We start from the raw sequence: 13,126 nt of genomic DNA, 5'->3' as shown, positions 1-13,126 counted from the left end.
GCGAGGTGGAGCCTATGCATAGGTGGGTGAATTCGGAGCCATGCTCTTCTGGTTAGAAACGTGATGTGCGCACAGCTCTGCCTCTGCCGCGGGCCCGCCTTCTCACTTGTACACAGCCTCCCAGCTGACAGCCAGCGCTCACTGCTGGCCAGAGGAGTGCCACCCTGATCGTTCTGGCCAGTTGGGCCCCTGAGGACTGCAGCCCCACCCATGCCACAGAGGGCAGAACCGCCCCAGCTGGACCTAGGCAACTCATAAGAGTCCTGAGATAAAGACATAAAATGGGATTTAAGTCACTAAATTGTGGGTGGCTTGTTATACAGGAATAGATAAATAGAACAGCCTTCGAACAAACATTTGTTGAGTGCCTACTGTGTCCCAGGCACTGCACTAGGCTCCGGAGAGGCACAGCACTTTTGACTCTGGATTCAGGGCCCGGTAGGAGCCTTTAACTTCCCCCCGCTGCAGTCTGAGCCAGGCCTGAGCAGGCGCGTTCGGCACTTGCTGTTGTCTCTGCAGAAATGGCATCAAGAGCAAGGCTAATGCTCTCATAGCTGGGCGGAGGCCAGGGGGGCTGTGTGCCCAGCAGGGCATCCCCCGAGGCACATGGCTCCGGGGCTTCCTCTGTAGGGTATGCAGGTGGCCCCTCAGCCAGTGGGCAGCTCACGGCTTCCTCATAAGTGGGGATGACAACCACCTTGGAGGTCCTGTGGAAACAGAAGAGAGGCTGTTGGCAGGGGCTGGGGCAGAGCTGCTGCCTGCCAGGGAGACAATGAGGAAGGCTGGGGGAAGAAAAGGCTTCACACCCTGCTCCAAGCCTTTGCGGGTCCCCAGGGACCCATATACATAGCTGAAACTTGGCAGGAGCCAACTCCTGTGGCCCTCAGTCTTCCCGCCACCCTCTCCCTGCTCCATAGAGTTAGTTCCCTGTATGTGTCCCCCAAACCTCCTTGTGCCTCCTCAGTCCTCTCTGCAGGCAAAGTCTTACCCTAGGGCAGTGACTGAGAGTCCAGGAGCTGAGGGGTGTTTGTTGAAAGACTGAGTGATGGTCCACGGACAGAAAGACTCACACCTATTAAAATATCCTGTACAAGATCAGAATTGGGGTGCTCAGGGCAGAATGAAAGACCTCAATTCCTCTGCCCATCTGGATGCTTTACACTTTGATATGATTGATGTTTGCCAAGTGATTATCTCTGCTTGCATATACCTCCAGGGATGAAGAGCTTACCACTTGCCAGATCAACCAGTTCTACCTATGGACAGTTTTGCTGTCCTGTGACTCTATTCTTATCACAACCCCTGGCCAACTAAACCACCCCACAGGGGCTTGAGGCAGAGACCAGGTCCTCTGAGGCTCGCTGACCGAGGTTCTGCAGGACAGACCCCGAGGCAGATCACCCACGCCCCAGCCAGCTGACAGGAATGAGACTGGCCGTCAGCGCCCTCAGAGCCCTGGTGGGTCGTCTCCGGGGATCCAATGCCCCTTCCCCACCTGGGACACACAGTGGGGAGTGGGGTGCGAATGTCACTGATCCTAGATGTGGGCTGCTCCTGCTTTGGGGGTGATTCTTCCAACACTAAGGGTGGTTGTGAGTCTGGGCACTCGCTGGTTCACCTCCCTGCTCAGCCACGTTCCTGCTGGGAGATCGGGGGTCAGAGATCAGTAATTCCATTCATGGGGGCCTGGTTTCATCTGTAATGGGGGACAATAGTGGCACCTGCCTCACAGACAGAGGGCAGGTTAAATGAGTTCACACAGGGCAGCACTCAATGCCTGTGATGTAAGTGGGGTCATGAACAGAATCTCAAAGGGCTCCTGTGGGGAATGGGTGGGGGAGCGAAGCTTATCCCCACATGGCAGGCCCCACAGGCTCAGAGAGGCCGAATTACCTGCCAGGCTTGTGGGTTTGGAGCTGCTGGGAAGCAGTTTAATCCAAACCTGTGGTCCTACTGCCTGGATCAAGGAGGGGCCAATGGCAAGAGGCCAGTCTAGGGAACAGAAGAGGCAGTACATGGGACTTAGCTCCAGGGTTGACGGAGGGGCCCCTGCTGGGAACCTGCTGCTGCCCCACAGCCGAACACCCAGCACCCGCCGGGGACGTGGCCTTTCCCCAGCAACGTGTCCTCTCAGCCTCACAGCAGCCTGCTGAGCCTCACTGCTCCCAGCCACAGACCAGGGTGATGGAGCAGACTATGGGATCCTGGATTTGAAACCCAGCCTGTAAGTCAGTACAGGGCAGGGCACCAGCCAGGAGTCCCAAACATGAAACTCCCTGTCCAGTGCCCCTGTGAACTCTCAGACCTTCCTTCCTTCTCTGGAAGACAGCCCAGGAAGCTGAGAGGTGCCTGTCCTCGTCCTCCTCTGAGCTCCCAGTATCCTTGCAGATGAGGGCAGGACAGAGAATATTGCTCCTGGAGGCAGACAAATTGAGTTCTCTTGCTGTGTGACCTGGACCACATTCATACCTTCTCTGAACCTCTTTCTCCTGATCTGTAAAATGGTGATAATAATTCCCCTTTCAGATTCAGGGGAAGAAAAAACGGGGAAAAAAATCTTTCACAACAATCAGAAAAGTGTGAATAATTAGCTTCCAAAGACCCATCTCCTGACTGCTCACCTCCCGGCCATGCCCCGGCCATGCTTGGAGCCCTGGACACCTGAGACAGGCTTTGGATAGGCCCAGGGCCACCCCAGCAGGTGGCAGCTGGCAGGGCAGGGCACAGGTGCCCATGAGCTCTGCTCACAGCAGGAAGTTTACTTAGAGGACAGATGTGAAGCAGCCCTCGCACCACCTCTATCACCTTAGTGGCCAGTTGGGCCGGCCTAGCTCCAAGTCACCAAGGTCACCGTCAAGGATGCCAGGAGCTCAGCGAGCAGGGCAGCCATGTGGCACCCCTCTGGGAGCAGGTCCCCATTCTCGGTGCCTTTGGATGTGGCACCTCTGCAGCTGCGTGGGGCCATGGTGGTCTCCCCACATAGGAAGTGCCACGGAGGCCAGGGCTCACCCCACTCTTTGGAGCCTGCTTGGAGCAGGAGACCTGGGCCTGGTGCCAGCTCCACTACCCTTCAGCGGAGTCAGGCAAAGCCAGGAAGTGGGACAAGGGATGGAATACAATTTGCCTAACACTTCAGTGCTGGAATCTTCTTATTCACGACCTCTACCTGGGGGTAGAGGCCCGCACCCATTTTACAGATGAGTAAAGGTCACGTGTCAACTCAGTGGCAAAGCCCCAGCTTTGTCTGACTGCAAAGCTCAAGCTAAGTCCACCTGTCACACCTCTGCCCCAAGCCACCTCATCTCTCCTCACCTCAGTTTTCTCAGCTGTCAAAAGGACCCAGTCCTTACATTTACCTGATAAGCAGTTGAGGCTCAAATCAATTAGTGGGCACGAGAGCTCACTGTAAACTAAAACAGGAAGGGCAGAGAAAGCGGATGTGTGCACCAGCTACAGAGCACACGCTTCCCTAACTCTACCCCATATGAGCCCGACAGTGACCACAGGGGAAAGGTCTGTCACCCCCGCTGAGAGATGGGGCATCAGACACATCTCAGAGGGTCTAGGTAACATCCTTAAGGACTCCCGCCTTATAAAAGAAAGGGCAGGGACTGCTGGAAGCCCCATTCCAGCTGCCTCATTAAGGGGACTTACACTGAAGAGATGAGCTTCCTGAGGGCAGGGTTTTGTCTGTGTTGCCCGCTGTGGTGCTGTCAGTTCTCTGAGTAGGACCTAGCACACCTACGTGTGCTCAATCAATATTAGGTACAAGCATGAAAGAATAAGTAGATGAATACATGGGGAAATGAAGCCCAAGAGGGAAAGGGACCTGTCAGAGCCATCTGCCCAGAAAGGCTTTGTTTCTGACCTGAAGTTATCCACAGCGGGCACCACCAGAGACTGAGGTGCCTGGGACCAGGAATAGCAGAGCAGCCGCCCATGGGGCCAGACGCTGGGCTCTGCAGGCAGCTGGGCTGGGTCAGCCTCGGGACAGGAAAGAGCGCCGCAGCAGAAGCGGCCTCCTCGACCCCCAGTCACCCAGTTTCTGAGTCTACAACTTGGGTCTTGGAGCTTGATGGGCTAGGGGGCACCCTGTGGCCTCCTGGGCGGGCTTCCTCCCTGGCCCACTGCAAGTGAAGGCCAAGGGGCCCCACCTGCCAGACACAGCTGTGCCTAGACCCTGTTGCATCAACATGGCTGTGTGTACAGGCAACACGCACCCCTGCACTCACGCCTGGCTGGCTGGGAGGAGCAGGCTCTGGTCCAGAGCATCTGGGGCCCGGCCTGGTTCCAACTGACCACTAACTCACTGCATGACCAGGTAGGTCACATGGTCTTTCTGAGACCCAGGTCTCTCATCTGAGAAGTGAAGGGTTTGGCTGGAGGATCCCCAAGGCCCTGAAATATCTCACACTATGTAAATGCTGTGTAAATAGTTGTTATGCTATATTGTTTAGGGAATGATGACAAGAAACGAAAGTTTGTATATGTTTAGCACAGACATAATTCTTTCCTCATGGATCCTGTCTGGATAGGACCCAGCACACCTACATATGCTCGATCAATATTTGGTACATGAGTGAAAGAATAAGTAGATGAATAAATGGGGAAGCCAAGGCCCAAGGGGAGAAGGGACCTGCCCAAGCCATCTGCCCAGGAAGGCTTTGCTTCCGACCTGAAGTAACCCACAGCTGGCACCACCAGAGACTGCCTCTTTCCCACCATGTCCACTAGAGGAAAAGTTGAGATTTGCTGTGCACCTACTGTGTGCCAACCAGGATCCATGGTTGGTTGAATCATGGATGCAGACCCACAGACACAGAGGGCCGACTGTTCTGCACCATCTCTAGCTCTAAGAAGTCACAGGTTGGTGGCGGGAATGCTCCTACATTCTTTAACTCAGAATGCATTTTCCCTCTTACTTAACACAGGGGAGAACAGCATCCGGGTCCCAGGTCCCAGGTCAGCTCACGGCAGTCTGGCTTAGCCCCTCACACCCAGGGATCCAGATCTTAGGAGCGAGGTGGGAGGAAGAATGTCAGCTGTGAAGCCAGCAGGCTCCTGCCACTTTCTGGCTATGCCTCCCCTTCCTTTTCTGCAGACACAACAGTCATTCTTACCTTGGAGGCAATCGGAAGGACAGGAGATAATGTACGCAGGCCCCTGGCACACGGGCACACCTCACACTTTGTTGAATAAATAAGTACATAAAAGGGCATGTATGATGCATGCATTCTCAACAGGACAAACACTGGTTCTTGGGAAGAGTTACACTCTTTTTATGTATAAAGCACAGATATGCATATAGAACATAAATATGCAGTGCACCTGGGTATTACAATTTCGTGGAGGAGGATTTAGAAAAAAAAAGTCTAAGAAGGATGACGCAAGGCAGGGTGGGAAGACCGACAGTGAAAATCAAAGGTTGAGAGAGACCGTCTTCATGCAACACTCTGTCCCCGACCCCACACCTTTGTGCATGCTCTTCCGCCTCCCTAAAATGCCTCTCTCCACTGTGTCCACCAGAGGAAAAGTTGACATTTGTTGTGCACCTACTGTGTGCCAGGCACTGGGCTAAAGCTCAACATACATATGTCATTTCATTTTCCCAAGCGTCACCTGAAGTAGGGAGTGGGCATGAACAGACTCTGAGGCCAGACTGCCTGGGTTCAGGTCCTAGTTCTGACACACACTAGCTGATGTCCTTGGGGGAGTGACTTAGTGTCCCCCTGCCTTCGTTTCCTCCTCTACAAATGGAATTCATAACAGTGCCTACCTTCGGAGGACTGCTGTAAGGATCGGATGAGTCAGTATGGAGGAAAGCTTAGAACAGTGCCTGGCATGTGGCGAGCACTGCAGAGGTGTTTGCTATTATTGCTGTTGCTATTAGTCCTACCTATTTCAAATGAGGAATTAAAGTTTAGGGGGATTGCATGACCTACTCAAAGCCCCACTGCTAGTTTGTGATAGAACCAGGACAGGGTCCCAGTGGATCTGACTCTGACTCTTGTGCCTAGGCTTTTAACCCTCTGCTATTCTGTCCCATACAAAGCTGGGCTCAGCTGCTACCTCCTCCAGGCAGCCTTCCTGGGTTTCTCCATGTCTTAGAAGACAGGCCTCTCTCTCACAGCACTACCTACTCCAGTTGGTCATCATCAGCCTCTGTCATGGGACTATAAACTCCTTCAGGGCTGTACTGAGCAGCTTTCATGTACCCAGGGCACAGGGCAAGGCCTGATCCAAAGGAGGAATGCCATGAGAGTTTGCTGGGATTACAAATGCTGGCTGGTGTGACTGGCCCCTACTTGTGGTCCCCACCCATTGCCCTACCCTGCCCTACTGACCTGCAGTTCTCCTTCTCTGAGGACTCCACAGTGAGGTAGTACAGGTCTCTGGAGAGGTGGTAAGGGTCCCATCGGGGTGGCCCCCGGGTGCTGGCCTTGACAGACCACAGCAGGCCAATGAGTAGCAGCAGGCCACCTGCACTACAGCAGACGAAGCTGACCGACCTGAGCAGGGGGCTGGGGCCCCGGGGCACCGGGTAGTCCGTCGGTGGGGCCAGCTGGCCAGGCTGGGTGCTTGCATCCCCTTCGCTCCACCAAGCGAAGCACAGTGTCCCAGCCACCAGAACCACTGTGCCGCTGACCGTCATGCAATAGCGGAGGGTGGAGGCCACACGGCTCCCATCACACATCTGGACACAGAGAAGGAGAGAGAAGAGAAAATGGGAGGGCAGCTATTAATCCTCCGCTGCCTGAGGTCACTGCACAAACTTGGAGAAGTCATTTAACTCCTCTGAGCCTCGGTTTCCTCCTCTTTGAAGTGGAGATGATGTCCTGACTTTGCCAGGCTATTTAGAAGGTCAGAGATAAGCCCGATCAGCACCAGGCCTGGGACATCGGGGGACATCGCAGGAGCTCAGTAAGTAAGCTCACTTTCACTTTCACTCAGTAAGTTCACTTTCACTCAGGGCCTCTCTCTAGGCCTCAGGGGCTCCGTCTGCCTGGTGGGTCTAAGACTCTCCACGCTGACTACCTCACAGGGAGCTGGGACAGAGGAAAGTGAACCCGTGTTGGAACCTCTAGGCCTGCCAGGATCAGGGCTTGCTGGTTATGCATGCCTGGCTTCATCTGGTCACAATCTTGAGAGAGGGACACTGTTATTGAACAGAGGAAGATACCAAGACCCAGAGCAACTGAGAAAGAGGGGGCGCTGAAGAGTCTGAAGCTGAAACTCGCAACATGGAGCAAAACTTTGTGGAAAAGGATGTTCACCGGGCCCGACGCAGTGGCTCACGCCTATAATCCCAGCACTTTGGGAGGCCAAGGTGGGCAGTCACCTGAGGTCAGGAGTTCAAGACCAGTCTGGCCAACGTGGCAAAACCCCATCTCTACTAAAAATACAAAAATTAGCTGAGCTTGGTGGCGCGTACCTATAATCCCAGCTGCTTGGGAGGCTGAGGCAGGAGAATCATCTGAACCTGGGAAGTGGAGGCTGCAGTGAGCCAAGATCGCACCACTGCACTCCAGCCTGGGTGACAGAGCAAGACTCTGTCTCACACACACACACAGATGTTCATCGTGGCTTTATTAATAATGGTCATAATTTGGAAAGTGCTAAAATGTGCAATTATAAAGAAATGATGGGTAAACTATGGCACAATGTCTAGATTCAACAATTAATATTAGCCTTTTTTTTTTTTAACATCAAGCTCAGCACAAAGGTTTGACAAGAGGAGGAAACATCGTATCTTACTTTCTTCAACTCAGTATACCAAATTATGCATACAGTGCTGTCTCATTGAACTATGCACAAGGGGAATGCTGGAAGGGTCCTGGCCCGGGATCACAGACGTAGGAGGCTGAAACCTAGATCTGGGTTGTCCCCAAAGCCAATTTCTAGGCTGCCCATTGTACCTTCCATTCCCTGTACCTGTAACTTCCCATTAACTCCCCTTAAGGCTCAGCTCGGCCTCACCACAGAAGCCTTCTCTGAAGACACTTTAACTTGAAACCCCCGAGTGCCCTGGGCCACCTTTGCCACAGCAGAAACCTGTGTTTAACTTCTGCTTCACTTGTCCCACTCCCCCAGCTGTGAGTTCCCTGAGTGCAAAGTCCATCTTGGCCGTGTTCACCACTATATCCCCTCAGTGCTTAGCACATAATAGCTGCTCAATAAATCCTCTGATCCAAGGGAAAGTGTTGCTGGATAAATAAATGCTGGTTGGGTGAAAATCCACCCTCACTGTTGTGAAGAGCTGGGAGAGAGGAGGCAGTGCAGGATTCCAGCTGCCGCAGCCGCAGGGACATGAAGGATAGTCCTGGCTTTGCTCCCCCTCTCTGTAGCTGTATCATGGGGTAAGCCTCTCACCTGCCCCAGGCCAGCTTCCTCATTGAATAAAAGGCAGGCTCTCTAGGGGGCTGCTAGGAGGATTTGCAGAAGAACTGTCTCCTCTTCCTGAGGCTGAGCCTGTGAAGCAGGGAGTGGGGCCACAGACCTTAAAGCGATGCTTCAGTGATCAGAAATCCCTTCCAAGTGGGGCTTGCTCAGCCAAACGGCAATAGATCCAAATGACACACTGCTGTGCAGCCGCTCAAAGGCATGATCCCATAGGGGCTGAAGGGCGTGGCAAATGTTCAAGATGTAGTAGATGAAGCTTTAGATTTCAAAAGGGCATGTTACCAGATGTGTTTAAAAACACACGTGTGTGTGTGTGTGTGTGTGTGTGTGCGCGCTTGTGTGTGTGTATGACAGAGAGAGAGAGAAAAAAAAATGTATACAAAGCAGTGCTCTGGGAGTGGACCTCAATCTTTCTGAACCCCAAGACCTCTAGACGCATATAGAGAATTCCATTTATAAATTACCTGCAGCTCTCTTCCTGTGACTCTGTCTAGGGGGCAAGTGCCTCCTGTCTCCAGCTCAAAGCCTTTTCATGGAGGGAGAAAAAAATTCTGACTACCCTGCCCCCCATCCTCAAAGTCAAAGAGCTAGGAGAGGCCGTCAAGAGGAGAAACCTGTTTGTGGGGAAAAAAAATTCAAAAAACAAGACACACTAGCAAATCAAGAACAGTAACCCCTGCCTGTATGTTACGGTACTCAACAGTCCCCTTCACACCCAGCATCACACCTGCCTCCCCACGGGTGGGCAGGCCAGAGGAAAATTCCCATTTTACAAATGAGGAGAGTGAGCCCAAAAAGGCGAAGGACCTTGCCCAAAGCCAGATACAGCAGGGTTCTCAGCACTCAAGGAGTTCACAGCTAGGCAGGCCTGCATGGGGCAACCTACGCTGCTTTTTACTGTCCATCAAACAATAGTCTCTGCTCATTGTGGAAAAATGAGAAAACCACAGAAGAGAGTAAAAATGCAAAATACAGGCTGGGCGTGGTTGTTCACGCCGGTAATCCCAGCACTTTGGGAGGCCGAGGCGGGTGGACCACCTGAGGCCAGGAGTTTGAGACCAGTCTGGACAACATGGTGAAACCCCAGCTCTACTAGAAATACAAAAAATTAGCTGGGCGTGCTGGGAGACGCCTGTAATCCCAGTTACTTGAGAGGCTGAGGCACAAGGATCACTTGAATCCAGGATGTGGAGGTTGCAGTGAGCCAAGATCATGCCACTGCACTCCAGCCTGGGCAACAAAGTGAGACTCTCTCTCAAAAAAAAAAAAAAGTAAAGTACAAATCACCACTAATCTTGGCTCTCAGAGACGAGCAGGATCCCCAGGTGGCTGTTTCCTGTTCATTGCCCCGTGTCCTGCATACAGGATGATGACAGCAGCAGATGTGTGCTGTACATGTATTAGGCTGGGCATTCACTGGACTGGGCACCATGCCAAGCTCTTTACAGCTATCCCTTCACTTAATCCCCACAACAGCACTGTGTCCTAAAGACACTGTGGCCACTAGGGCGACAATTTGTCCACGATTGGTGACCACAATAGGGTGACGGTTTGTCCACAAGGGTGACTGCTGGACTTGGACCCAGCTCTAGTCTGAGTCAAATCCCTATGTGTGTGCACAGCTAGGTCTATCGCTATTTTTCATAAAGAAAATTGAGATTGTGCTATGAATAGATGCACCTGTCTTTGGCACACGCAGCTCCATTCTTCATTTTTATTATTGTTATTTTTTTTCTGAGATGGAGTCTTGCTCTGTCACCCAGGCTGGAGTACAGTGGCGTGGTCTCGGCTCACCACAACCTCCGCCTCCCAGGTTCAAGGGGTTCTGTTGCATCAGCCTCCTGAGTGGCTGAGATTACAGGCACCCACCACCATGCCTGGCTAATTTTTTGGTATTTTTAGTAGAGACGGAGTTTCACCATGTTGGCCAGGCTGGTCTCGAACTCCTGACCTCATGATTCACCCACCTCGGCCTACCAAAATTCTGGGATCACAAGTGTGAGCCACCATGCCTGACCACGCTCCATCTTTAGAATGCATGGCCCTCCTTCCCAGCTTAGCTCCTCCCAGGCCTCAGACCAGCCCCTGCAACTGCCCTTTGCATGTTTTCACAAGGGGTCAGCGTGATTTTCTGTGTGAGTCTCGCTCCTTTCATGTGGATACCCCAGGAGGCAGGGCACATGCTAACCTGCCACCCTGGGGGAGGGTGGGGTGGAGAAGGTCAATGTCCACTGGATGAAGGGCAGCCTGTTCCACCATGCCGTGGTTGTTTTCCTTATTATAGATCAGGGATGTCACTATCAGCAGGGTGTTCTCACCCAAACTCCTTTCACCTGGAACCTCTCTACTAGACCTGTGCTCCCTCCACCTGGAGCATCCTCTGCTCCCATCCAGGGCCCTCATTTCACCCCTTCCCAGAAGTCTGTCAACTGCAGCTGCCCCCACCTCCCTCCAGCCAGAGGCAGGCTTTCCGGGAATCAGATGGCTCTGCTGATCACTCCCTCTGACTACAGTGGTCATTCCCCATTAGCTCAGGGACTTCAGGCAGGCTGCTCAGCATCTCCAAGTTCAAATCAAGGGGAAAGCAGGTTATGAAAATGCGATGGCAAGACGGCAGGCTGTAAGTGAGGCACCGGGACACAAAGCTGGACCGAGGATGCACCCTGCTCTGATGCTGGCAGGATCTTGCTTCTCCATGCCTTAGTGCCCTCCCCTGGGAATGGGCACAATAACACCCTATTGCTCCTGAGAATGAGAATATATTAAGATAAAATTTAATCTCATTAGGATCATTTTTATTTCCACAGCAGTGTTCAGTGCCAGTCCCTGTCCTTCATCTTGCCCTCTCTGCTCACTGGTGGCAGGGCCAGCCTGCATCTATTATCTGCCCCTGGCAAGTGGGCAGCATCTTCCCTAAAAGTCTAGTAGAAAGGCCCTGCTCCTGTCAGGAGAGTTGGGAGGACAGAGCCTCCCTCCTGCGCCCACTCCCGCACTGAGCCAGGGCACAGCCTATGCCATTCTCCATGCCCTACTCCATACCAACTAGGGCACTTTTTTTTTTTTTTTTGAGACTCAGTCTTGCTCTGTCTCCCAGGCTGGAGTGCAGTCAGACAATCTTGACTCACTGCACCCTCTGCCTCCCAGGTTCAAGTGATTCTCCTGCCTCAGCTTCCTGGGCAGCTAGGATTACAGTGGCGGCCATCATGCCCGGCGAATTTTTGTGGTTTTACTAGAAATAGGGTTTCGCCATGTTGCCCAGGCTGGTCTCGAACTCCTGACCTCAAGTGATCTGCCGCCTTGGCCTCCCAAAGTGCTGGGATTACAGGGGTGAGCCACCCCACCCGGCCCAATAAGGGCACTTTAGATGCCACTTTCTGTAAAGATGAAACTGTCCTAACAAGAATTTCCCAAACCACCCCCAACTGAGGCCCTGAGTGCCATGGCCTCAGGCCACTCAGCAAGATAAAAACGAGGCAGAGCCCGGGATGTCCACACTTTGCCCACCAAGCCACCGTGGCCGAGGTTAGGGGAAGGGATAGAGGCAGAGTCGGCGGTAGAAGAGGCCGAGTGCCTGCGAGGGAGAGAGAAGGCCGTTTCCACCCACCTGGGGCAGGGCCATCGCGCGGCGGGTGGCAGGAGCTGTCCAGGCGTGCGGGGAGCTGGGTGCGGGTGAAGGCCTGGTGGCGGGGAACGCCAGGGCAGAGCGACCCTGCCGGCAGCGACCCTCGGGTCTGCAGGAGGCGGGGGCGTTAGGGGGAGGCCCTGGCCGCCGCCCCCACCCCTGCTTCTCAGCGCGCAAAAGCGAGGCCGGGCTCCCGGGCCCGTCCAGGCCTCACCAGCCGCGCCCTCTCGGCCGCCAGTGCCGGGTGCGGAGGGACCCGAGCCCGGCCTCACCCCCGGCGCCGGCCCCGAGGGCTGCGCGCTCCCCGCGGGGCTCTGCCGCTGCGGCAGGGCTCCCAGGGGCGCGCGGGACCCAGGCCTTCTCTCCACTCCGGTGCTGACCGCGCCCGCGCCCCACCTCTCCTGCACGTCCTCGCCTGCCGCCTGGTCCCGCCGAGACTCCGGGTGGCCCCGGCTCCGGGCAGCTCCAGGTGTCTAGCGCTGTCGCCCAGCCCGCCTCGCCCGACCTTAAAGCGCCAGCGCGACTGGGCTGGCGGGGACTGGGGCTTCCCAGCGCGGCAGGGCCCGGGGAGCGACGGGGCTGCTGCTGACCGGAACGGCTTGGCGAGGATCGGATCCCTGCGTCCTGGGGGCCGTCCCGCCCCCGCGAGCGCTCCGGGGCGGACTTGGGAATGGTGGAGCCAAACTCCTTGGAGTCATCGACGCTCAGCCGGACAGGACTTAGGGGTCCCGAGCCCAGTCCTGTTCACTCCTATTTTACAGAAAGGGAAATTGAGGCCCAAAGAGGGGAAAGTCATTTGCCGAGGTGTTTACTGCAGACTGCGTTGAAGGAACCGGCTTTTTCGCAGCAGTCAGAGAGCAAACCCTCCCCGGCCCACCAAGACCCCAGTTCCTGGAGACGTTCTCAGCAACAATAAGCAGTATTTAAGTACTCCCCTCTACTGGGGTCACTGCTCCAGCCAGTGGAGGCCCCGGAGAGGGGTTGGAGATGTGTGACTTAACTTCTCATTTCTCTAAACCTTCCTCCATCAAGGAGGACTGAGAATCCCTAATACACAGTTCTGTGACGATTTGATGCCTTAAGCATGCAGGTTAAGCGGCTCCT

At 54.3% G+C, this 13,126-nt stretch overlaps 1 protein-coding gene across 2 annotated transcripts; it reads right to left on the bottom strand.

Annotated features, from left to right (window-relative positions):
• Positions 1-275: 275 nt before the first annotated feature.
• TMEM61 (transmembrane protein 61) lies at positions 276-12,671 on the bottom strand. Of its 2 annotated transcripts, XM_017543979.2 has the most exons (4): positions 12,419-12,671; positions 12,005-12,131; positions 6,345-6,694; positions 276-707 (listed from the first exon to the last, which is right to left on the bottom strand). In XM_017543979.2, the coding sequence occupies exons 2-4, from the start codon at positions 12,017-12,019 to the stop codon at positions 449-451; spliced, it is 624 nt and encodes a 207-aa protein (XP_017399468.1). In that variant the 5' UTR covers positions 12,020-12,131; positions 12,419-12,671; the 3' UTR covers positions 276-448. The 2 variants fall into 2 exon arrangements, with proteins under 2 accessions (XP_017399468.1, XP_037599981.1); XM_037744053.1 differs by lacking the exons at positions 12,005-12,131; positions 12,419-12,671 and adding an exon at positions 8,371-8,561.
• Positions 12,672-13,126: the final 455 nt, after the last annotated feature.

Source organism: Cebus imitator, unplaced genomic scaffold, assembly GCF_001604975.1.
Source record: "Cebus imitator isolate Cc_AM_T3 unplaced genomic scaffold, Cebus_imitator-1.0 Scaffold163, whole genome shotgun sequence".
Classification (NCBI taxonomy): domain Eukaryota; kingdom Metazoa; phylum Chordata; class Mammalia; order Primates; family Cebidae; genus Cebus; species Cebus imitator.
Note: the sequence above shows the minus strand (reverse complement) of the source record. Positions and strands in the feature narration are given on the sequence as shown.